At 42.5% G+C, this 27,229-nt stretch overlaps 1 protein-coding gene across 2 annotated transcripts in view; it reads left to right on the top strand.

Annotated features, from left to right (window-relative positions):
* The window catches only part of DLGAP2 (DLG associated protein 2), a 547,630-nt gene that overhangs the window by 182,167 nt on the left and 338,234 nt on the right, over positions 1-27,229 (top strand). For both annotated transcript variants that reach the window (XM_074988921.1, XM_074988920.1), the window contains exon 2: positions 27,184-27,216. Coding sequence is in view for 1 of the 2 variants with exons in the window: in XM_074988920.1 (XP_074845021.1) it covers positions 27,184-27,216 (33 nt within the window). In the remaining variant the exon portion in view is untranslated. The remainder of the gene's footprint in view (positions 1-27,183; positions 27,217-27,229) is intronic.

The following is a 27,229-nucleotide window of genomic DNA, read 5'->3' as shown; positions in this document are numbered from 1 at the left end:
TTGGCCACACTTAATTCAATTCAGAGTTTATTGCACATGGAGAGGTTTGTATTGGGTCTGGTGTAATAGAACTTGTAAGGAATCTCTCTCTCTCCCGTCTTTTTTTTTTTTTTGACAGAAAATGCAATTTCTGCAGACTCAATACTTCCCATATACATTTTTTTATTTTGCTGAAGTTTTGCCCATCAGGAAAAGTTAAATATAATTTCATTCTGGGTTTGGTCAACCCTAATAAAATATTTTAGTGTGTTGAACAGAGTCAAAGTGGTTTTGTTTTGAGTGCATGTGACATTGAGCTGCATCCCCCTGAACAGATATGGGCTGCGTCTACACGTGCACGCTACTTCGAAGTAGCGGCAGTAACTTCGAAATAGCGCCCGTCACGTCTACACGTGTTGGGCGCTATTTCGAAGTTGAAATCGACGTTAGGCGGCGAGACGTCGAAGTCGCTAACCCCATGAGGGGATGGGAATAGCGCCCTACTTCGACGTTCAACATCGAAGTAGGGACGTGTAGACGATCCGCGTCCCGCAACATCGAAATAGAGGGGTCCTCCATGGCGGCCATCAGCTGGGGGGTTGAGAGATACTCTCTCTCCAGCCCTTGCGGGGCTCTGTGGTCACCGTGGGCAGCAGCCCTTAGCCCAGGGCTTCTGGCTGCTGCTGCTGCAGCTGGGGGTCCGTGCTGCATATACAGGGTCTGCAACTAGTTGTTGGCTCTGTGTATCTTGCACTGTTTAATGAAAGTGTGTCTGGGAGGGGCCCTTTAAGGGAGCGACTTGCTGTTGAGTCCGCCCCGTGACCCTGTCTGCAGCTGTGCCTGGCTCCCTTATTTCGATGTGTGCTACTTTGCCGTGTAGACGTTCCCTCGCTGTGCCTATTTCGATGTTGGGCTGAGCAACGTCGAAGTTGAACATCGACGTTGCCAGCCCTGGAGGACGTGTAGACGTTATTCATCGAAATAGCCTATTTCGATGTCGCAACATCGAAATAAGCTATTTCGAAGTTGGGTGCACGTGTAGACGTAGCCATGGTGTCTTCTGGGAGTTATAGCTCATATACCTCATGCCCTCAGTTTGTGTATTGACCAGACTCCCTGGCTGGCCTACAGTCTTCCATAATATGGTGGCACATTATCAGAATTACATGACTGATGTATTATGGGAGACATAGTCCAGCCAGGAAGCCCAGCCTATGGAAGGCTATGTCTAGACTGCAGGCTTCTGTCAACAGAAGTTCTGTTGACAAAACGCACATCCAGACTGCAGACCTGTTGTCAGAGGTCTGCCAATCCGGAAAATACTGTCAGCATCCCTGCACACCTTACTTCATGAGGAAGAAGGGATGTCTCAATAGAGGGTTTTTTTCCATTTGGCCCTGTTTGGGCAGGCCAAATGTCAGAAACGCCTCTCCCAACAGAACTGTTGGCAAAAGATAAGCAAATGCATTGCACAATTTGTGCATCTTTTGCCAAGAGTTCTCAGCAATCTAGACATAGTTGAAGGAAATGGTATCTTGAGGCGCTCAAACCACAGCTCCATGAGGTACTGTGGCAACACAAGCAGACTCCGTTCCTTGTTGTATTGAGCCAGACTGAAATGTGTCACATTACTTTGATAAACTGAATGAAAGATTTCAGTGCATTTCAATTTAGGTATGTCCAAGACTTCATTGTATAAAAAATGGCATTTTGATTGTCTGAATTCAGGATGAAAATAAAATATCAAAATTTGGAAATTTATCCTGACATGGAAATTCTAATTTGTTTTTAATCCATCTGAGCTGTATAGGTGCACAAACAGTGGACAACAGCAGCAGCAAATTACTACTTGGCCTCTTGCTGGCTCATTTCCACTGATCCACAGTGCATTGTTCCATGAAGATAAGGTTTCACCCACCTCTCTCTCACTTGCTCTGTGTGTGGAGAAGGAGCAGGTGGGAAGTAGCAGGTATAAAGTATCTGTTTACTTGTGCACATCTGGACCCAAGATCTAGGTAACTCATAGAGAAGCATAAGGGAAAGTTTTTACTTTTCCTTGTGTATTTTGGGGTGTGAGGGAGACATAAGTTAAAGGACAAGCAAGCCCTTTGAGAATATATTGAAGTTCAAGAATTTAAATAGTCTCTGTTTTTCATAAAATTGTGGGTCTTGATTAGTACAAATGTTTAAAAAGTCAATATTACTTGTGAAGACATTAGCGGCTGTGTGGTCAGATCAATTTGCAGGAGTGGAGTCTTAACACATGCCCATAACACATGCGCTTTTCCTCACACTCTTTTATGTTGTTTTTTCCAGATATGTCTTCTTTGGATAAAATTGGAAACTATCATGAGAAAATTCTTGTTTCTAGAGCTATATAAGTTATCAATCATGTAATTTTTAAGAATATAAACAAGCCGTCTTGTATCTCGGCATAGATTCCTTCTGTTGGTGTTCTTGAATGGGATAAGATATGAAAATTTATTTTATCACGGTGATAATTTAGCATAGTTATTAAAGTAAAAAAAATCAAACACAATTGAAGGAAACTTTAATAAATACTATAGATGGCTTTAATCAAATCTCTGATCAAATTATCATTAACATAGTGATTGATCAAGTCAATGTTAAATCCCATAGTTACTATAGTGACATTGAGCTTAGCGTCAATACAGTCCAAAAGGTTTCTGAGGTTGGAGCAAGACTGAACCAACACTGAAGATCCTGATGCCAGCTTAGTGAAAAGTATCTGGCCCGTCCTGCAAACACTGGTGTGACTGACTTGGGGCATATGTGTTATGACAAACACTACTCAAGTTGGTGAGATGATGAACTCTACTCATAGTGGGCAGAGTCTGCAGGATCCAAACCCTAAAATTGCATGTGATCCTCCACGCCCAAGTGCTGCAACCATTGTCTCCAGGGGTGATACTGGAGAAGATGTGTTATGTGTCAAGTGAGTAACAGTGGGAATGTGAATTGTGAAAACATGGAGCCCTGGTGATTTCAGTGGGACTCTGTGCAGAACTAGCACTTGTGGACCTGTTTATTTTAATTGTGCTTTTAGTCAGTTGCACCATTTCCTGTCTACCCACATCAGCCCTTGTCATAACTGCACAGTCCATACGGTTGTCAACAAGTGTGTTAGGCATTGGCAATATAGCTTCCATTATTTCCTATTTCATCTATCTATTAATATAACTTGTTATCAGCTTGCCCCTTACAGCAGCTGTGGACTTGTCAGATAGATTCAATTATTTGTTCACAAGAGCCCCCAAATTCTTTTTTTCATGATCATACTGGATGAGATTTCCATTTAGTACATATTTTCTAACATGATGCCTGGCTCCCATGCTAATTATCCTATATTTTTCGACATTGAACTGCATTCACCATCTGTTCATCCAATCACAAAAATAATCTGAATCCTTTTGAATCTGATTGCAGTCTTTCAAATAATTGCTTCAGTTTCTAATTGTTTTATCTGCAAATTGGCAGAGGCTGAGCCAGATCCTTGACAGATGTACATGGGTGTATCTCCACTGATTTCAACAGAGCTGTGCTTGTTGCTTCCCTTCTTATTATGTGGTGTTCAACCCATGCCCACCCAGAAAGGGTTAATGTAGCTCCAGTCAGGTTAAGTGATCTGATAGGTCATACCAGAGGGAAAATTGGGCTTAAGCTGGGGAAGGAAGAAGCCCCGTAGGAGAACCTCTGGCATCCAGGCCCTAAACCAAGAGTTACCTAGAAATGTGTTGGAGAATGAAGCCTGCTAGACACTGAACAGGAAGCAGCCCAGGAAAAATAGCAGTAGTGTTTAGGGATAGAGCACACCTTGGCTGGTGATTATAGGGCCCCTGGGCTGGAACTTGGAGTGGATGGGCTCTGGTTCCCCTATTAGCCACTGGGCAAGTAGAATAGTTTTAAAGAGCAGGACTTGGGGAGGTGATACTTGGTCAGCCACCCCAGTGAGACTTTGATACTCTGGAGCCGTGTCTACACGTGCACGCTACTTCGAAGTAGCGGCGCCAACTTCGAAATAGTGCCCATCATGGCTACACGTGTTGGGCGCTATTTCGAAGTTAACTTCGACGTTAGGCGGTGAGACGTCGAAGTTGCTAACCCCATGAGGGGATGGGAATAGCGCCCTACTTCGACGTTGAATGTTGAAGTAGGGAACGTGTAGACGATCCGCGTCCTGCAACATCGAAATAGCGGGGTCCTCCATGGTGGCCATCAGCTGAGGGGTTGAGAGACGCTCTCTCTCCAGTCCCTCCGGGGCTCTATGGTCACCATGTGCAGCAGCCCTTAGCCCAGGGCTTCTGGCTGCTGCTGCTGCAGCTGGGGATCCATGCTGCATGCACAGGGTCTGCAACTAGTTGTCGGCTCTGTGGATCTTGTGCTGTTTAGTGCAAGTGTGTCTGGGAGGGGCCCTTTAAGGGAGCGGCTTGCTGTTGAGTCTGCCCTGTGACCCTGTCTGCAGCTGTTCCTGGCACCCTTATTTCAATGTGTGCTACTTTGGCGTGTAGACATTCCCTCGCAGTGCCTATTTCGATGTGGTGCTGCCCAACGTCGACGTTGAACGTCAACGTTGCCAGCGCTGGAGGACGTGTAGAGGCTATTCATCAAAATAGCTTATTTCGATGTCGCTACATCGAAATAAGCAATTTCGATGTAGCGTGCACATGTAGACGTAGCCTGAAAGGGAAAAACTGTTGTGATCTGGCCAGAGGGCCAAGCCATGATGAGGGAAAATCCCAAGTCTCAAAGAGCAAGTACTGCAGCTCCTGGATGGTGAGAGGCATCACCACAACAACAAGAGATAGCATGTAGATACCCTCACAGCCGGGCTTCAACCACTTTCAATTCCCCAGTTGTTTTTGGGGTGCTGGATGGGACCCATATCCCCATCCAGGTCCCAGAACACAGCACCATGTTCTTTGAGAACAGAAATGGCTATCACCCAGTGCTCATGCAGGCCCTAGTGGATCACCAAGGGCAATTCCTTGATGTCTACATTGGGTGGTCGAGCCGCACGCATGACAGCAGGGTGTTAGAATCATAGATTCATAGTGCTGGAAGGGACCTCAGGAGGTCATCTAGCCCAGCCCCCTGCCCACAGCAGCATCAACTCCAAATAAGTCATCCCAGCCAGGACCTTGTCAAGCTGGGACTTAAAAACCTCTAAGGATGGAGAATCTACCACCTCTCTAGGCAACACATTCCAGTGCTTCACCACCCTCCTGGTGAAGTAGTTGTTTCTAATATCCTGCCTACACCTCTCCTTCTGTAACTTCAGACCATTGCTCTTTGTTCTGCTGTCTGACATCAGTGAGAACAGTTTCTCTCCATCCTCTTTAGAGCTCCCCTTTAGGAAGCTAAAGGCTGCTATTAAATCACCCCTAAGTCTTCTCTTCTGTAAGCTAAACAAGCCCAAATTCCTCAGCCTGTCCTCATACATCATGTGCTCCAACCCATTAATCATTTTGTTGCCCTCTACTGAGCCTGCTTCAGCACATCCACATCCTTAGGCCCAAAACCTGACACAGTATTCCAGATGTGGACTCATCAATGCTGGATAGAGGGGAACAGCCACTTCTCTAGATCTGCTCCAAATGCTCCTCCTAATGCACCCTAATATGCCGTTAGCCTTCTTGGCTACAAGGGCACACTGTTAACTCATATCCAGCCTTTTATCCACCAAAACCTCTAGGTCCCTTTCCGCTGTACTGCTCCTTAGCCAGTCAGTCCCCAGCCTATAACAATGCTTGGGATTCTTCCGTCCCAAGTGCAGGACTCTACACTTCTTCTTGTTGAGCCTCATCAGATTTCTCTTGGCCCAATCCTCCAATTTATCCAGGTCACTCTGGATCCCATTTCTAACCTCCAACATATCTACCTCTCCCCCTAGCTTTGTGTAGTCTGCAAACTTGCAGAGGGTGCAATCCAGTCCCTCATCCAGGTCATTAATAAACATGTTGAACAACACTGGCCCCAGAACCGAGTGTTGCGGCACTCTGCTTGAAACCAACCACCATCCAGATGTTGAGCTATTGATCACTACCGTTGGGCCTGACCATCAAGCCAGCTTTCTAGCAATCTTATAGTCCTTGGATCCAATCCATACTTCCTTAAATTATGGGCATCTATGTTGCAGGAGACTGTCAAAAGCTTTGCTGAAGTCAAGGTATATCACATCCACTGACTTCCCCATGTCCACAGTGCCTGTTACCTCATCATAGCTGACCATCAAGCCAGCTTTCTAGCAATCTTATAGTCCTTGGATCCAATCCATACTTCCTTAAATTATGGGCATCTATGTTGTGGGAGACTGTCAAAAGCTTTGCTGAAGTCAAGGTATATCACATCCACTGACTTCCCCATGTCCACAGTGCCTGTTACCTCATCATAGAAGCTAATCACATTGGTCAGGCAGGACTTGCCCCTGGTGAATCCATGTTGGCTACTTTTGATCACTTTCCCCCCCTTCCAAGTGCTCCATAATGGATTCCTTGAGCATCCCCTCCATTATTTTCCCAGGGACTGAGGTAAAGCTGACCAGTCTATAGTTCCCTGGACTGTCCTTTTTTCCTTTTTTAAAGATGGGCACTACATTTGCCTTTTTCCAGTCATCCGGGATCTCTCCTGATCTCCAAGAATCTTCAAAGATAATGGCCAAAGGCTCAACAATGATGTCTGCCAATTCCTGTAGCACCCTTGCGTGCATTAAATACAGACCCATGGTTTTGTGTACATCTAGTTTTTCTAGACAGCTCATAACTCGTTCCTTCCCCACAGATGGCTGTTCTCCACCTTCCCATGCTGCACTGTCTAGCACCGTAGCATGGGAACTGTCCTTGTCCATGAAGGCTGAGGCAAAAAAATCATTGAATACTTCAGCCTTTCTTACATCATCTGTCACTAAGTTACATCTCTCATCCTGTAACAGCCCCACACCTTCCCTGATAACCCACTTACTGTTAACATGGCTGTAGAAACCCTTGTTGTTACCCTTCACATCTCTTGCCACCTGCAGTTCCAGTTGTGCTTTCGCTTTCCTGATTACTCCCTGGCATTCTCCAGCCATGTGTTTATACTCCTCCTTAGTCAGCTGTCCACGTTTCCATTTCTTGTACGCATCCTTTTTGAGTTTAAGCTGAGTAAGGATTTCCGCATTAAGTCAAGCTGGTTGCCTACCATATTTGCATTTCTTACTATGCACAGGATAGTTTGTTCCTGTGTCTTCAGTAAGACTTCTTTAAAATATTGCCAGTGCTCTTGAACTCTTTTCCTCTTCATCTTCTTTTCCCAAGGGATCCTGCTCATCAGTTCTCTCAGGGAGTTGAAGTCTGCTCTTTTGAAATCAAGGGTCTGTATGTTACTGCCCACCCTTCTTCCTTTTGTCAGGATCCTGAAATCTACTATCTCATGGTCTCTGCAGCCCAGCTTTCCACCCACTCCTATTTCTCCTACTAATTCTTCCCTGTTTGTGAGCAGCAGGTCAAGTTGTGCATGGCCCCTGGTTGGATCCTTCTGCACTTGTACCAAGAAGTTATCCCCAACATTCTCCAAAACTTCCTGAATTGTCTTTGTGCTGTTGTATTGGTCTCCCATCAAATGTCTAGATGATTAAAGTCTCTCATGAGAACCAGGGCCTGTGATTTTGAAGCTTCACTGAGCTGTCTGAAGAAATCCTCATCTACCTCATCTCCTTGATCTGGCGGTCTATAGCAGACACTAACTACAACATCACCTCTGTTACTTCCACCTCTGAGCTTAACCCAAAGACACTCAACTGGATTTTCTCCCTCCTTATACTGGAGCTCTGAGCAATCATACTGCTCCCTCACATAGAGCGCAACTCCTCCTCCTTTTCTCCCGTCTGTCCTTCCTAAACAGTTTATAGCCTTCCATGACTGTGCTCCAGTTATGCAAATCATCCCATGAAGAAAATCCCATGGTCAAAGAAACCAAATCCTTCTCTGCGATACCACCTATGCAACAACGCATTTACCTCTGCAATTCGATGATCCCTACCCAGACCCCGTCCTTCTACCAGGAGGATGGACGAGAACACCACTTGCACTTCCTTGATCTTCCTACCCAGAGTTATGTAATCCACCGTGATCTCATCAAGGTCGTTCTTGGCTGTATCATTGGTTCCTACAGGGAGAAGTAGGAAGGGATAATAGTCTAACTAGGGACCTAGTTTTCTCCTCTCTTGATGTTCACTACTCCACATTAACTGCCAATAATGGGCCGTTTCCATCCTTAAAGCCCTTCTCACTAGGTTTGCCAGTGTCCTCACAAAAATGCTCTTTCTTCTCTTCATTAAGTGGAGAGGAGAAAACAAGTCAGTTCATCGGGGGGATGTGGCCCACTGTCAGATGCTAATGTGGAGCTGTGAACCTCAAGAGCAGAGAAACTGCTGTTGTAATGGGCCAGACACTCCCAGTCTCTGCTCAATCCTTGGTTGATGAAGTCAAATTTGCGAATGAATTGCAGCTCAGAAATTTATCTTTCCATTTTATTTTTGATTTATTTTTTTGTTGTAGGACTGCTACTTTTAAATCTGTTACTGAGTACAGAGTCCTACAACAAATTGTGAAGACATATAGCCACTGATTTATTGCAATATCTGATCTTTTGAATCAGCACCCATAATTTATTTACATGTGGGAACATCTTTTACAAGCAGAATTGATGTTCATGTTTTTTTTTAAATTAAATATAAAAAGACCAAAGGATTTGTTCAAGGTCATACAGAGATGTCTGCTGATTACCAGTCATTTTCTTTTTCTGGTAAAACTGCAGCAACAGGTGGTTTTCGTTTTTGATTTGTTATAAACACAATATACTAATGGGCCACTGTAAACATTGTATTCCTTTAAGTTTTCAGGAATCCTATTCTGGAAATGAACCTGAAGCACAAACTCAGCAATAATTTACTGTTGTTCATCAACTGTAACTTAACTTTATAGTGAAAGATCTGCTGTGAAAGTACTGTCAATGCACTCTGGCGATGTCTTGAGTATTAACCTTGTATTTTCATCAGGGTTAAATAGTGGGGTGTCAGAGGTAGCTACATACATCTAACATTTGTCATTTCACTTATTTTAAAGGATATGATGAAACTAGGTGTCAAGTTCTTGGAACACTGCAAAGTTGCTGAATTTCTTCTGCTTTAGGCTCTTTACTGTGTTCTCTAATAGCCATTTTGTATTCTGTTTTCATTGTAAACTATTTTAGTCTCTACCTTCTCAAATATAATTCTCAAAAACTACTTTGATATTTTCCTGACTTTTAGTAGTAGTAGTTGTAGGTAGTCCGTCATGTCTGATGACGATGTCTTGAGCTTGCACAGGCTCACGGGCTGTGGACTCACATGTGGCTGAGGAGTCCAAGCTTGGAACGGCATGGGCGTTCACAGTGGGGGCAAGGGAATTGTCCTGGTTCTGTTGGTGTGGCTGCTGCTGTTGCTTTCTTCTTCTCAAGAGCATCAATGAGGCGTATGCGTCGCTGCTCTTCAAAGTTGTCATATGTGTGTTGTAAAAGAGCATGCCAGCCTGTTCGGTCTTTTGCATGCTGCTGTAGCTGATCTGGTTTTAAACCAGCGTGAGCAATGTTGGCCTTCACGCAGTCCTTATACCTCTTGAGAGGCCTACCTTGATTCCTTTTGCCCTGGGAGAGTTCACCGTAGAGGAGTTGCTTAGGGATTCTTGACTCCTCCATTCGTATGACTTGCCCTGTCCAGCAAAGCTGGGCTTTCAGAATCTTGGCTTCAATGCTCATGGTTCCTGCTCTGTCCAGGACTTCCAGGTTCATAACTCTGTCCTGCCATCGAATGTGCAGTATTGACCGCAGGCTGTGTGTGTGGAAGTGCTCTAGCAGTTTTATCTGTTTTCTGTACAAGGTCCAGGTTTCACAGCCATACAGGAGACTGGTCAGGACTACAGGCTTGTACACTTTCAGTTTAGTGGACTGTCGGATATTGTGTTGATTCAACACTTGCGCTCTCAGGCGTCCTAGTGCCCAGCTGGCCTGGCAGATTCTAGCATTAATTTCTTTTTCAAGGGAGCTGTCGTTGGCTATCACACTGCCAAGGTACTTGAACTCCTCTACTGTTTTTAAATCTGTTCCTTTAATAAAGATTGAATTGGGGAGAACAGCAGATCCTGGAGCAGGCTGAAACAGTACCTTGGTCTTTCCTAGGCTGATGGTCAAACCGAAGAGGTGAGTAGCATCAGCAAACTTGTTGACGATGAGCTGGAGATCAGATTCCTTGTGTGCCATAAGAATGTTCCTAAAAGAAGAAACTTCATATAGTTGTTTTTCTTACTTTCTTAGTAGTTCTATTGGTCACATTGTTTACTTTATGTGCTACACTGTAGAAATGTACAGCAAAACTTTGCTGTCCCATCTCTCAAATATTTATGTTGCTGTTTTTCACTGATAATCTTAGTCAAGTTTTTATTTTTTTTTCATTTATTATTCCACCTTCTGCAGAATTTTAAGTTGTTAGTGCTGCACTCAATTGGGTTCAAGGTCGATTTTAACCTATACTAGGGGACTGTACCCCCTGATCTCTATGCTCACCATCCCCCCCCCTTCCCAGGGGGTCAGGGAGCCACATGGCCAGCCCCAGCCCTCCTGGGAGCAAGAAGCTGAGCCGCCAGCCCAGGCAATTTTCCTCCTGAGTGACAGAATGACATCATCATGCAAAAGCATTTGCAGTCAGGAGGGCTTGGGAGAGATTTCTGTGGGTGGCTCCAGTGAACCTGAAGCAGCCCAACTGTACCTGACCTCCATTGCCACCCTGCCTGAGCCATCCACAACAACCTTTCGCAAGGCTTTCTGGGTGGCAGACAGATGCATTTGTGTGATGATGTCATTCTGTCACTCAGGAGTAAAAGCTGAGAGAGAGATGATGATTTTCTGGGATTCCAAATGTTCATGATCTGCAGTTTTGACTCGTGACCATTCTGACTAAAAGGAACATTTTCAACTTGAAGGATAATGTCTCCACCCAGAAACTTTGAGCATGGTATAGTTACAAGGAATATTTAAAAGGACTATAATGAAAATATAAGAGCAGAACTTGCTTACTGTGTTTTTGGCAGCAGTTTCTGTGTAGTAAGTTTAGTTGTTGCTAGTTACACATCCTTTCCATGAACAAGTAGTATGACAGCCCTCATGCACTGTGGGGTAGGAGGAGATGCTGTGTGCAGAAGAATGTGCACATCCTTTAACAGCAAACACTAAAACCAACAGCAAACCAAAGCTGAAGTTGCAGTAGACAGATGAAGTAAAGAGGAGATGGAGAGGAAAATGTTTGGTGATGTTCCTGGATCTAGGTATAAATTGGCTATTTTGGTCATCTAGATTTCTGCTTTTTTCATCCATCCCTGACTCCCTACCTTGTTCTAAAAATTGACTGACTACAGTTCTTTTTAAAAAGTAGTTCCATTGTTGTTGCTCTCTCACATTTATAGCCCATGCTCAGACCATTTATTTTCACTAAATGTGCTGGAATTCTTAGTTTCTAATTTTTATTAAATATAAGCAGAATAGACAATATAGAATTATCATTTTATGTGAGCAGCAAAAAGGAAGGTGGTCTCTAAGAACAGAGAACAGTGTTACTGAAGTAAAGGGAAATATGAGTCACAGCAGACATACGCATGTTTGTTATAAATGTTATCTGCAACTTATTTTTAACTTGTTCATCCCAGTTGGGCCACTTTTCCTGAAATAGTTCAGTTACTCATCTAATATAGGCGGCAGGTCTTTCCTTTTCTCTTCTGCTGTTAACCATGTTTGCAGTGTGTATTTGCTTTTTTATCCCTAATGCCTTGTACTTCTGGTTGTAGGGCTTGTGCTGTAATAAGTAGTCTTACTGATGTGTAGGACTCAGAGAAATCATCTAGTCCAGTCACAGCAGGACTAAGAATTATCTCTATCTGGCATATGTTTGTACCATGCTCTGTTCCAATGACAGAGATTCCACAACATCTCTAGGCAATTTATTCCAGTCCTTAACTACCCTGAAAGGAAGCTTTTCCTAAACCAGCCTTGCTGCAGTTTAAGCCCATTCCTTCATGTCCTCAAAGATGAAAAAGAACAATTTAGCTCCTTCTTCCTTTTAACAAGTTTTTGTGTACTTGAAAACTTATCATGTCCCTCTCAATCTTTTCTTTTCCTCCTGACCAAAGAATTTTTTCAATCTTCCCTTATAGGTCATGCTCTCTAAGCCTTCATTTTTATTGCTCTTCTTTGAACTTTCTGCAGTTTATCTACATCTTTCCTTAAATGTGGTGCCCACAGTTGGATGCAATACTTCAGCTGGGGCTTAATCAGCACAGAGCAGAGAATTACTACTTTTATGTTGCTTACAACACTTCTGCTGATACAACGCAGAATGTTGTGGAGTGGTTGTGTGTTTTTTAAGTGTTAAACTAACTCAGATTTAGCTTGTCATCCACTATGACCCCCAAGTACCTTTGCACAGGTACTTTTTTAACCATTTTGTATGTATGCAATTGATCCTTCCTAAGTACAATAGGTTATATTTTATCCTTACTAAATTTTGTCCTGTTTACTTCAGACCATTTCTCCAGATCATTTAGAATTCTGATCCTTTCTTCTCTCTTTGGTATTATGTGCCAACTTTATAAGTGTACTCTCTATGTTATTATTCAAATCACTGAAGGTATTGAACAGAACCAGTTTCTTCAGAAGTACAGAGATATTCAACAAGTCTTTTCTGTATGACAAGAACTGCACACTTCATTCAAGAATGACTTTGCTTCAATGAACAGAGGAAGGGTCAGAGTTAGACTAACAGTGGAGGAGATTATTCATGGAAGTAAGCAATATGCTCAGTAATAAGTGGCTATAGAAACAGGCCCACAGGAATGAAATGCATTTGTTGGCTTATAGTCATAATGATTTTAAAGAGTTCAATTTGTGTGTACAGTTTTTGTGAGGCTTGATTGTTGGCTGTTACATTTCAGTGTTAGTGCAGTGCTTTTCAGGAAAGGTCTTTTAAAAGTGAAATGTTATTACTAATTATTTATTTGACCATATATCTTACTGACTCTGGCTCTTCAATGACTGCATGGAAATACGTCAAGTTCCTATTTAATCCCTAAACTATTCTCTGGAATCTGATTCGTTTGCTTGCTCTGTTGCAATATGACCATACTCAAAATCCATAAGATACAGTCAAATAGCATTAGGAAGTGATGCTGGCACAGTTATGCTTACTGCTTCAGGGAGATACAATGAGAGCCTTTCCACTGACTTCAGAGTGCTTTGGATCAATCCATAGCGCCCTTACTGCAAAAATAGGACTAAGTCCAGGCTCTGGTGAAACCTTGTGCCACGAGATGCCCTGGCAATGACAGGGTATTCTGTACTTGCACCATTTCACTTACAGGATCCCGAAAGCCTTTTTTAGTTGAAAAATTCTGTCTTTGGATATCTCTGCAAGGTGAGACCTTTCTTAATTAAATGGATAAGTGAGCACAGGGCAGCAAATGCTCACACACCCATTTTGAACTGGAAAGCTGTCAGAAGGACTCACTCAATCTTCAAAGTGAATCAAACATGTTAGCAGCAAGTCAGTACTGGGAGACACTACAGAATGTCTCAGATGAATTCCACAGGTCTGTCGCATTTATATTTCAGCTGATGGCACAGTGCTACAGTGAGAAATCAACAAGATGAGAGGGCTCCAGAAAAATAAAAGAGGGGTAGTAGATAAAACAAGGAGATATAAGTAGGGAGACATAAAAAGAGAATGAAACACAATTTATAATACAATCAGCTTTCATGAACGCTGTTCATAGTTCTGTTTAGATACAAATAATGTATTAAAATCCTAAGGACAACTCCTCATCTCTCAGCACAGCCCTAAATTATGCCTCATCTTCTGGCTTCACTAAGTCCCAATCATGGATTTCTCTTTAAATGTATTTTTCTATAAATGGCACAGAAAGAACTGTAAATTCTATTTCAGTGAGATCAGGATAAACACATATTGAAGGTGATAGAAATAGTATTTCAAACGGTTGCAGCACCCTTCCTCCATTGATATCAGTGAAATGAAATTTGAGGTATTTAAATGCTAATGTTAGAGTGGAGTTTTGAAGTCCACTGGAATGCCTACTAGATTATTTATTCTGATGTTTTATGTTCAAGCCAACACAACTATATTTCACTGGGAGAAAAATTACATATTTCACTCTATAATGGAAAGAATCTCCATTCTTCTTGTAGTGCTTGAAATTCTGACTTTTGGTGTTGAGTAATATTATAACTAAGCTTATGGATTTTTGCTGTTTTGCAAACTGGCATATTTTCAAAATCTATAAACTCACTACTTGATCAGTGTGATTTACAAATTGCAGCACAATAATACTTATTTTTATCACATTTTTCATTCAAACCTGTGACCTACAGAGTTGGGTAGTAATAGAAAGAGAGAGAAAATTTTAAGACATAAAAGCAAGAGAGAATATATGTTTTTATGTGAGATTTAAAATGGAATGGAGAGAGTTTGAGGCAGAGAGATTCAGGAAGGTAATTCCAGAGGACAGGAGCTGCAGCTGATAAGAGTTTTTCAAATTAGCTGAGGTAGCATCATATATGGGAGAGACAGAAAAGACTGTAACACAGAGAGTGAGGGTGCAGGGAAGTGGAGGAGAGAGAGACAAGTAAGTTCTGTGTAGTTATTTATAGTCTTATTTAGTATTAAAATGCTAAGGAATATTACATCACAAACACTTCTATGATGCAAGGAGGTTTTATAATCAGTATTTTATTGGCAGGAAACTGAGATGGAGAGAAGTTAAATGATTTATCTGTGATCACACAAGGAATATATAACTAATAAAACCCCAATCATCTGAGTTCCTTTGTGATGCTTTAACCTCAAAACCATCCCTTCTCGATGGATAGGAAAATCTTTTTTAAAAAAGGAGACCAACCCTGAACAAAATTGTCAAAAGAATGAGTTTGATTGAATATAAGATTGTGTGGGCATCTTTCTCATTACTTGAGAGAAGGCTGAGAGCAGCACTCCGCACATTCTGGAGACTGATGAACTAACGTGGAGGCCACAGAGAGGAGAATGTTGGAAGAGTGTGGACAATTTAGTAGATAAGGAGTCAGGACAGTGACACGGACATATGCTGCAGAGACAGTAGAGGCAACTTCCCTTTGGTGGACATTCACATCTCCCCATCAGCTACACTGAATGCCACCAACATCCTGACTGACCACCCTAATGTACAATGGAAAGTAATTTTTTGCAGTAAGTTTCTTACACATATACCTGTCTTTTTATTCCCATTCCTTTCTACCAGATAAACTGTGTTTTACACAAAAAGCTTTAGAGAAAAAATGAGCCTCCTCTACAGCCCTAGCCGAAAGACAGCTGACTTTTAGCTCAAGCTATGGAGGCTTCTGCACTGAGCTTTGGAGATCCCAGTTTCAGTTCTGCCTGGTGGTGGTTACATGCTGCCCTGTGTATTACTTCCAGTCACTGAAAGTATGTGTCATTCACCCATCAGTGACACAGAAACAAACCTGTGTATTCTGTTTAAAATTATTTTTAAACTTTATTCTGGCACTTTTACTAATTTTCCATTGTTTGTGGCACTGGGGCAATCAATATGTCCACCTCTACTTTGCCTTAGCAATCCTCAACATGTTTGTCAGTGTCACTTGCTTAGTAAACTGTGTGCAGCATATTTTACTAATTGTTTTAACAGTTTTACCTTTTTTGAAGTCTTCTGGTCCATCTAGCAATTCCAGTGTTACCAGCCTGTTGACTTGTTTCTTTTTCTTCTCAAACATCTCAGCTTCCCATGTTATACTCAGTTGACAGTACTGAAACATAGGAAGGGCTTCCTCATTACCTGTTATAAGATTCTGATTGCTTTGTGCCAGACTCAGCTCTCTGTCTAGAGAAAGACTTCTATAAATTGGATAATGTCATAGTTTCAGAGTAAATGTTAAGCTAATGAGCTATTCACTTTTCATGCCCATTTTGCCACACAATCCTTAATGTCAAGACTAACAGCTTCCAGGGGATTTAAAACCTAGTCCACTAATTTCCGTTCAGTAAAAATTGAATTAGGCCCTTAAGCCAAAGAATATGCCGTAACAGTGGCACTGGCAATACAGGGGAGACAGCTCTGCACCCCCAGAAGGAGCAGAGCCTCATGCAGAAGGGCAGGTTCAGGGCTAGCCTTCCCCAGGCAGCTCAGTGCAGCCTAGAGTATGCTGCACAGGAGTCTGGTAGTGATTTACAGGGCTGGGGCTCTGATGGCGATGGGTGCTGTAGTAGTGCTGGCTAGGAGCCCTGGGCCCTTTGGAATCACTGGCCCCTGCTGCAGTTGTCCTCTTCGTCTCCCCTGTCAGCAGGCCTGTGTGATAATTTAGTCGACCTAATATACTTTGGGTACTATGTCTCAGTCAGTAATGTGACACCTGTGAGTTTTTTTTTCTTGATGCTTTAGGGCTCTGTTAATAAAGAAGACAAAAAAAGGAAAAAAAAATCAGTTTTCCAGAAGTAACTGCTTATCAGTGCATCTGAATGGCCAGCCCTCAGAGAGATTGTTCACATTTGATATAACAAGAATAAGAAACTGTAAATTTAACTGTGCTTATTAAACTATTGTAAATTATTTAATTGCATATTACTCAACATGTGCTTTTACTTTACAAACATAGAATTAGGTGGGCTTCTGTCCTAAGATAGGGGATTACAATCTTAGGTCCCAGTCTTGTGAAGACCACTTGGGTGTAAAATTAAATATTGATTTAAATGTTTGTGGGATCAAGGCCTAAAAGGGCAAAATGCATTGGAAGACCTATGAGAATTACTCAATAAAAGGCAAGGGACTAACGGATGAATTATGAAGGTTTTGAGGTTACTTGTTGGTATAGTACAAATGTTACTCATTGAAATTATCCATTATGGCTTTTATTCAGATGTTAGAAGTTGTGCCTCCCAATGGGAAATTAAAATATGCATCAACATGGCCACTTGTGTGTGATACCGCTGGGAACAATTTAAACAGGCAGAGGCAAAGAGATAGGTGGGGAGAGGAACTCTGCTGTTCAGTTAAGTAATATCTACTTAAATAAAACAAAGTGAAGGCTGTAACATACGCCACTGAGAGGATGAGAATATTAGTTGCTTTTAGTACTAAGGCATTGTTTCCCTTTTTTTTTCTGCTGGAAGACTTGAAATCTCACACATCTGGCAATGTCTGTCCTGTACACTTTGCCTTTAAGTGGTTTATTCTTATCTGTTTTCAGAATATCTTTAAATAGCTGAATGGAGTGACATTATTTTGCAAGGACAAGCGTTTATTTAGAAGGGGACATAATCTAAAATGCAGATCAGAAGATTAAATCTTCCGAACATTTATCGACTGTTTTCCTAAAATGCTTCTGGGATGATTCAGTGTAGGGCAGTGTACTGGGTGAGTCAATATTGACCTTCTGTCTCAGAATGGCTTTAGCAGTCTCTCTGCTGTTAAAGGTGCATATTTCATCTGAAAAATTAGCAGAAGGTCTGACTGTGGTCATTTAATTATTCTGTGCTATTTAGGAGTAGAGCTGTTAATGGGCTATCTCCCATACAGGCCATTATATTCCACTGATGTAATTACTCCTTGTGATTTCAGCTGATGATGCTATTTTTCAGTCTCCGTCCTAAACTGTAGGGTTAGTCCACAATTTGATAGTCACCACAGTCCATGACAGAGTTGGTACTATTTCAGTGGATAAAGATTTTGTGTGTGTGTGTGTGTGTGTATTTGCTATAAAAACACACACATAAGACAAACAGCCAAATCCAGGCCGCCTTTTGCTTCCAGGAAAGGGTGCAAACCCAGCTGAAACGACATGTTTTTATGTATGTATGAAAGAGCTGTGATCTCAGCATAAGCCTTGGGGCACTGAGACCTCATACTAGAGTGAGTGAAGTCTCTGCTCTACAGCCTTGGCTGAGTGTGAGCTGACTTTTAGCTCATGTGGAACAGCACATTGTTTTAGCCCCTAAGGTCACAAGTTCATTCCTTCCTGCCAATGACCCAGGTCCATTGGCTTTGCAACAGAAAGAAGAAATCTTTTGTGAGGAGTTGACTGAGAAGCAGAGCTCACAGGCACCTCCCCACAAAGGAGAGTAACACCAACGGATCCAGGTTGCCAGCACCAGGGATAGAACCTGTGAGCATAGGGTCTAAAGCCCTGTGGTCTTCCACATGAGCTAAAAGCCAACTGCCTCTCAGCAAGGCGGTAGAGTAGAGACGTCACTCACTCTGGTATGAGGTCTCAGTGCCTCTGGGTTCTACAGGAGGAAAAGAACATATTGTAGGTATGATTAGAAGGGCTTATGTGCTTTGCCAAAAACTGTGTAGGGGATATGTATGTCACCTGGGCTTAACTGATACATGTTTTTGAGAGGGACACAGCCCATTTACTTATGATGTTCCACTAATGTCCAGGACTTGACCCAGAGAATTTGGGAACATGGAAGAAAAAATATAAACGCTGCCTCCATTATTCTTCTTAGTAATAAAGTTGAGAGGGAAATTTTCAGATTTCAATAATTCCATGCAATTTCCATATCCAAACCACTGAAGGCTGAAATGTCGTCACATCCTTGCAACCCACTAGATTTTATTTGACTTTATAGCAATTGAGAGTCAAATTTGTTATTCATTAATTAAGCATTTAATCCTATTCTATAACATTCCTTGTACAAAACTTTATTTACAATTTTGTGTGTGTGTTTTGTGTTATAGAAACTAAATGAGACTTTCAGGCAGACAGTAGAGCAGTCTGATCCCCAGCCTTTCAACCTCTTTGCGGCTGAGCAAGATGAGACTCTTGGGGAAAAAGAACATCCAGTTGATCTAGATGTAGTATTCTCCTGCACAGAGGATACCTCTCTGGGGCTCTGTCTGCACTGCCCCTCCTTTTTGCAAAGGGCATGTAAATGCAGTGGCTCAAAAATTAGGAAGAAGGGTGCTTTTGAAAGCGGGGCTTCCTTTTGAAGGAACCCTGTCTACATGGCTGGTTTGCATTTCAAAAGCAGCACTTTTGAAACAGCAAGTGACCACCATTATACAAATAAGTCTCTGAATATTCATATCAGTGCCTCATTAGCATTTTGAACCTCTGCAGTTACATGCTTCTTCCAAAAGGGAGGGGCAGCGTAGACGCAGCCCAGGGAAGGGAATTGCAGTTACTAGGAAGAGTCAGGTAATAGTAATGAGGAACGCAGCTAACGGAGGTTGGGATGGCCCAGGGAATCTCCTGGGGTAGGTCTATACAGTATAGTTATTTCAAAATAACAGCTGTTAGTTCCAGATAACTATCCTAGCATCTACAAACACAATTGCTACTTTGAAATAAATTCAAAATAGTGGATGAGTTATTTTGAAATTGGTAACCCTCATTCTACAAGCAATAGCGCCTATTTCAAAATGCAGCAATCCCCCAAGATACACAAGAGGTGTGTCTGTGTTCCATTTAATCCCCAACTACCTCAAAATTCACATTGGGAAGAGGGGCGGGGGGGTGGGATTAAGCCTTGGGTGGGTTAGGGCTGCGTGGGGAAATGGGGGGTGGAGTTGAGCCAGGTTTGTGGTGGTTGGAGCCAGGGCTGCAGGGGTTGGGACTGGGGTGGGGGGGATTGGAGCCAGGACTGCAGGGGTTGGGGCCAGGGTGCATGGCGGTGGTGGTGGCTGGAGCTGGGGGCTGCAGCCAGGGCACACAGCAGTAGCTGGAGCCAGGCCACATGGCAGTAGCTGGAGCCGGGGCATGCAGCAGTGTCTGGAGCCAGCATGCATGGCAGTGGCTGGAGCCAGGGCTGTGGCAGAGGCTGGAGCTGTGGCACACAGCAGCATCTGGAGCCAGGAGCTGTTGCATCAGCTGGAGCTGGGGGCTGTGGCAGCGGCTGGAGGGGGGGTGCACAGCGGTAGCTGGTGCCAGGGGATGCAGCAGAGGCTGAAGCCCCCCCCCCATGGCGGCACTCAGGGAAGAGCTGGCTTCTGCCAGCTCTTTTCCCGTTTGACACAGGGATCTCCTCTCCCCCCTCCCCCCCAGGGCTACAGCTTCCAGGGTCCCCCTCCAATCATGCTAATGTTGTTGCATGTGCTTATCTTGAGTGCTTACTGTATACATATGAAACAGGGGTCAGCAGTGTGAGAGCAGGGTCGCATACTCTGGATTTGCATACTCTGAGACCTTACTATAGTTATTTTCATATAGGCAGTGTGTGTACAGGCTATGTATTTGAAATAGCTATGTAATGTTTCGAAATACATTTTTGTGTATCAGAGCCCTGTTTCATTAGAGATATTTCAGAATAGCTATTCTAGAATAGTTTAATAGTAACAGAGAGGAAGCCGTGCTAGTCTACACACCATCAAAACAAAAAGCAGTCAAGTAGCACTTTAAAGACTAGCAAAATAGTTTATTAGGTGAGCTTTCGTGGGACAGACCCACTTCTTCAGACCATAGCCAGACCAGAACAGACTCAATATTTAAGGCACAGAGAACCAAAAACAGTAAGCAAGGAGGACAAATCAGAAAAAGATAATCAAGGTGAGCAAATCAGAGAGTGGAGGGGTGGAGGGGAAGGTCAAGAATTAGACTGAGCCAAGTATGCAGACGAGCCCCTATAGTGACTCAGAAAGTTCCCATCACAATTTAAACCATGTGTTAATGTGCCGAATTTGAATATAACAGCCAGCTCAGCTGTTTCCCTTTCCAGAATGGTGCGATAATTCTTCTTCAGTAACACACATACCTTTAGGTCATTGACAGAATGTCCCATTCCATTAAAATGTTGACTAACTGGTTTGTGGATCCTAATTTTTGAGACTCTGGACAGCCTGGTGTTCAGCATAGTTGAGATTGTGTCTCATTTGGCATTGTTTGTGTATAGTGTCAGCCTGAGCCTGTTGTCATCCTGAATGGGGGAGAAGTTGTCATGTTAAAGGTCCTGAGTCTCAAAAATAACCCAGACATCATAATCAAACCAGCTGACAAAGGGGGTGCTGTTGTCATCCTGAATAAGTCAGATTATGAACAGGAGGCAGCCAGACAACTCTCCAACACCACATTTTACAGACCTCTCTCCGCTGATCCCACTTTGGAATTCCAAAGGAAATTACAACAACTACTGAAGGAACTCCCTGCTGCTACTCGGGACCTCATTCACTCAGACACACCATCTGAGCCACAGCCTGGATTATTCTATTTACTTCCCAAAATCCACACACCTGGAAACCCTGGACGCCCTATCATTTCAGGTATTGGCACCCTTACCACCGGACTATCCAGTTATGTGGACTCCCTCCTCAAACCCTATGCCACCAACGCTCCCAGCTATATCCGAGATACCACCAACTTCCTGAGGAAATTACAAAACATCAGAAAAGTTCCTGATAACGCCATCCTTGCCACAATGGATGTAGAAGCTCTGTACACTAATATTCCACGTAAAGACGGATTACAAGCAATCAGGAATACCATCCCAGATGCCACCACAGCCAATCTGGTGTCTGACCTCTGTAACTTTGTTCTCACCCACAGTCATTTCCATTTTGGGGAAAATTTATACCTCCAGATTAGTGGAACTGCTATGGGCACCCCCATGGCCCCACAATATGCTGAGATATTTATGGCTGACCTGGAACAATGATTCCTCAGCTCTCGTCCCCTATTAGCACTCCTCTACTTAAGATACATTGGTGACATCTTTATGATTTGGAACCATGGTATAGAGACTCTAGAAGAATTCAACAGAGACTTTAACAATCTGCACCCCACCATCAAGTTATGCCTCAACCACTCCACACAAGACATACGTTTCCAGGACACTACAGTACAAATCAAGGATGGCCTGATCGGTACCACACTCTACTGGAAACCCACTGATCGCTATACTTACCTACACGCTCCTAGCTTCCATCCTGCACACACAACTAGATCCATTGTTTACAGTCAAGCCCTTAGGTACAATCACATTTGCTCTAATCCTACTGACAGAGACCAAAAACTACAAGATCTTTATCAAATATTCATAAACCTGAATTACCCACCAGGAGAAATTTAAAAAAAAATCGACGGGGCCATACGAATACCCAGAGACCAGCTACTCCAAGATAGGACCAAAAAAGCCAAGAACAGAACACCACTGGTCATTACCTACAGCCCCCAACTCAAACCACTGCAAAGCATTATTAAAGACCTACAACCTATCCTTAATCAGGATGCCACACTCCAGAAGGCCCTACGTGACATGCCTGTTCTCTCCTACAGACAACCTCCCAACCTTATGAGGATTCTCACCCACAACCACAGTTTATACCTCAGGAACACCAGTCCTGGAACTTTTCCTTGTAACAAAGCCCGTTGCCAGCTTTGTCCACGTATCTATTCTGGTGACACCATCACTGGACCTAACCAGGTTATTCACAGAATCACGGGCACATTCTCATGTTCCTCAACTAACATCATATATGCCATCATGTGCCAACAATGCCCAGATTCTTTGCGTATTGGAGAGACTTCAGACTCTCTTAGAGAAAGAATTAATGGGCACAAAACAGACATAAAAACACTCCTAATCCACAAACCGGTCAGCCAGCATTTTAATGGAGTGGGCCATTCTGTTAATGACCTGAAGCTTTGCGTCTTACTGAAGAGGAATTTTCACACTACTTTGGAAAGAGAGACTGCTGAACTCTCTTTTATATTAAAATTCGTCACATTAACATGTGTTTTGAACTGGGATGGGAATTTTCTGGGTCATTATAGGGGCTCTTTTGCATACTTGGCTTAATCTAATTCTTGACTCCACACCCCCTTCAGCCCCTCTACTCTCTGATTTGCTCACCTTGATAATATTTTTCTGATTCGTCAACCTTGATTGGTATTTTTGGTTCTCTGTGCCTTAAATATCGAGTCTGTTCTGGTATGGCTATGATCTGAAGAAGTGGGTCTGTCCCATGAAAGCTCATTACCTAATAAATTATTCTGTTAGTCTTTAAAGGGCTGCTGGACTGCTTTTTTGTTTTTGTGGGGAAAAGGAGCCTATATTGGAAGAATGGGTTCTACCTAAACCAAAATTAATTGGATTGCAGTTAGGTAAAATGAAAGGTTGTAGAAGAAATTTTAGACTAAGGACTACCAGACTGGTGCAGAGAAGCACTTGAATCAGATACATCCAATTGAAAAGGACCTATTAAAAGGGATTCTGTATACCCTGATAAAGAGTAAAAACTAGACATTGATAAAGTACAAGTAGGAACAATGATAATCCATAGGACACATTACCACCAGGGTCAGAAAAACAGGAATTGCAGAGTAGGTTGTGCTGATTGGGGAGCAGCATTATATGTCAAAGAAAATCAAAGTTAAAAATAGTAAAAATATTCAGTGAGTCAAATTGTCACATAGAATCTCTACGGAGAGAAATTTCATGATTGAATTAAAAGGTTATAGCAGTAAGAATTAACAACCACCTGACTGGATTGATATAAGTCACCTGAAGATGGGATGCAGAAATAAAATTGCTAAATGCTAAATGACTGTTTATTGGAGCAGCTAGTCCTGGATTCCATAAAGGGAGAAGCAATTCTTGATTTAATCCTAAATGAAGTACAGGGTCTGATCTAAGAGGTGAATATGAATAACCTGTTGGATAATAGTGATCAAAATGTAATCAAATTTAGTACTTTGTGGAGGGGAAAATATGAGAAGTGGATCACAATGGTATTAAGAGAATGTACACAAAACTGAGAAGCTCATCAAGTGGAAACCAAAAAGAACAGTCTCAAGAATGAAAAGCTGTCAAACTGCATGGAAAAGTTTTAACACCATAATAGAAGCTCAAATTAAATGTACATTCCACATTAAAAATAAGACTGGCTGAACCACCCTGGTCTGGCACCTTCAAGACCTGAGTGGTCCCAGACCAGGGATTTTGGTGAACCAAAGGTGGTCAGATCCTCTGCTGTCCTCCAGCCCCTGCTCCGGGGCTCCCCTCCTGGCCCACACTACTTACCAGCCACATCTACCCATTCCACTGTCCTGGTCTGCTCTTCCACAGCCCCCGCAGCCACAGCCTCCTGGTCATGGCTACCAACCACTCTGCATGGCTTCCCAGCTCCCTACTCTGCAGCCCCGGGCTGATATTCCCTGGCTGCAGGTGGCTGCTTCTCTGCTGTGGGCCATGGCTCTGCAGACTCCGGCCCCAGCCAAGGCTGACAGCTTCCCGGTCTGGCCACAGCTCCCCAGCCACTGCTGGCCCTGCTGCCATTGAACTGGGTGTGGATGCCTTGGCTGGGGCTCCCAGCCACCAGTCTCCCAGCTGGTCCTTCCTTCCAGCCACCAATGCCCTCTAGTCTGCCAACATCCTTCCAGACCAAAAATTTGCTGGACCAAAGAGTCATGGATTTCAGAGGTTCAACCTTTAATAATAATTTTAAAAGGAGAACCAAAAATGCTGCCATAGCTAAAAACAGAGCAAAAGTGGTGATTAGAGGCCAAAAGGCAACCATTACGAATTGGAAGTCATATATATCCTATTGAGGAAAATAAAAAGGAGCATAAACTCTAGCAACTCAAGTGTAAAAGAAACACAAGGTATAAGTCCTTTACTAGTTGTTTTTCAAATTCTATCAGCAAAAAATATGAGTACATGAGAAGCAAGAAGCCTGCTACACAATCAGTGGGGTTGCTAGTGATTGAGGTGCTAATGGGTCACTCAAGGAAGACAAGGATGTGGCAGAGAAACTAAACACAATCTTTATATCAGCCTCCACTTCAGAAGGGAGATTTGCACAACTGAGCCATTCTTTTTAAGTGACACATCTGAGGAACCATACCAGTTTGACGTGACAGTACAGGAGATTTTGGAGCAAACTGATTAATTTAAACACTGCTAAGTTGTCAGAACCAGATGGTGTTTACCCAAGAATTCTGAAGAATCTCAAATATGACACAGAAGAATAACTAATTGTACTATGTAACCTATCACTTAAATCAGCTTCTGTACCAGATCATAGGAGGATGGCTAATGTGACCACAATTTTTATGAAGGCTTCAGAGGACATCCAAGCAATTACAGACCTGCAAGCCTAACTTCAGTCCCAGAAAAATTGTTTGAAGCTGTAGTAAAAAACAGAATTATCACACAGACAGGAACACAATTTTATGTTGACGAGTCAATGATGTTGATGTTGAAGAGTCAATGTGGCTTTGTTGAGGTATCATTTCCTTTTACAGTCTATTGGAATTTTCTGGGGAGATCAACACATGTGGACGAAGATGTCTGAGGGTACTTGGACTTCAGAATGCCTTTGAAAAAAGTCCCTCACCAAAAGCTCTTAAGCAAAGTAAGCTGTCCTGGGATAGAAGGGAAAGTGCTCTCATGGATCAAAAACTGAGCAAAAGACAGGAAACAAAGGGTAGGCATATATGGTCAGTTTTCAGAACTTACTCCATGCTCAAGTTAAATAGCAGCGCTCCCCCAGAGATCTGTACTGGGATCGCTGCTGCTCAGCATTTTCATAAATGATCTGGAACAAAGGGGTAAACATGAGGTGGCACAGATTGTAGACAATGCACAGTTGGTCGTGAGGTCCAAAACAGACTGCAAAGAATTAACCAAAGGCTCTCACATAACTGAGGCTATGTCTAAAATACAGATAATAGCTGTTATTTCGAAATAACTTTATTAGGGCTAGACTATGCATGCCCTATTTCAACATAATTTTGAAATAGTGGGTACATTATTTGGAAATTGGTAACCCTCATTTCAGGAGGAATAATTCCTATTTCAAAATAGATATTTCAAACTAGGCATTATTAACACACAGAATGGCAGTATTTCGAAATAAGCCACCATGTCACCAATGGCACTATTTTGAAATAGCGCTATTTGTCCAGAAATGCTATTTCAAAACAGCTGGGTGATATTTCAAAATGTACTTTGTGTATAGCTGGGTGTTTCAAAATAAGATATTTTCAAATACCTCTGTAGTGTAGCTATAGCTTGAGTGACTGTTCAGCAATATGGCAGATGTAGTTTAACGCTGATAAATGCAAAGTAATGCATATTAGAAAATATCCCACCTATGAGTACAAAATGATAGGGTCTCAATTTGCTGTTACCACTCAAGAAAGAGATCTTGGAATCAGTATGGGTAGTTTTTGAAAAACATCCACTCAGTTAGAAATCACTGACAAAGGGTTATCTAATAAACCAGTAAATATCATAATACCACTATATAAATTCATGGCACTGCTAGATCTTGAATTCTGCATGAAGTTCTGGTTATCACATCTCAAAAAAGAAAGATGTATTAAAATGGCAAAATTGCATAGAAGGGCAATAAAAATGATGAAGGCTATGGATCAGCTTTTATTAATGAAGAGAGAATAAAAACTGAGACAGTTCAACTTTGAAAAGAGACGAGTCGGGGGAGATATGGTCAAGGTCTATAAAATCATGAATGGTATGGGAAAAAAGTGAATAAGGAAGTACTATTTACTAATTCACATAACACAAGAATCGGGGCACACGATGAAATGTATAGGCACCAAGCTTAAAACAAACAAAAGGAAGTACTTCTTCGCACAACAGATGGTCAAGCTGTGGAACTTGTCACCAGTGGATGCTGGAAACGTGAAAAGTATAACAGAGGTTGTGTGTGTGTGTGTGTGTGTGTGTGTGTGTGTGTGTGTGTGTGTGTGTGTGTGTGTGTGTAATTAGGGTAATTCGTGGGGGATAGGTCAATCAATCAGTAGCTGTTAGCCAAGATGATCAGTGATGTAAGTGATGTAACTCTGTCCTCTGCGTATCTCTAAGGTTTTGACTGCTAGATGGTGGGACTGGACACCAGGGGATGAATCACTTAATAATTTCCCTGTTTTGTTCATTTTTTCTGAAGCATGTGGCATTTGACCTCTGACAGAAGGGAGGATACTGGGCTAGATGGACCTGACCCAGTATGGCTGTTCTGGTGATACTTGTCATTCCCTGTACAGTCTGAGCATTGCCAATTTGGATTACATTTTTAAATTATTCTGATTTTGTGTCTCTGGACTCAATCTCAGATAAAAGTCATTATTTCTGCTAATATTTGTCTTCTTTTTTTTTTTTAGAGTCACAGTGTACACTCTGTGGTGAGCCTGAAGGTGAGTGTGCATC

The sequence above is a fragment of the Carettochelys insculpta genome, chromosome 3 (genome assembly GCF_033958435.1).
Source record: "Carettochelys insculpta isolate YL-2023 chromosome 3, ASM3395843v1, whole genome shotgun sequence".
Taxonomy (NCBI): domain Eukaryota; kingdom Metazoa; phylum Chordata; order Testudines; family Carettochelyidae; genus Carettochelys; species Carettochelys insculpta.
Note: the sequence above shows the minus strand (reverse complement) of the source record. Positions and strands in the feature narration are given on the sequence as shown.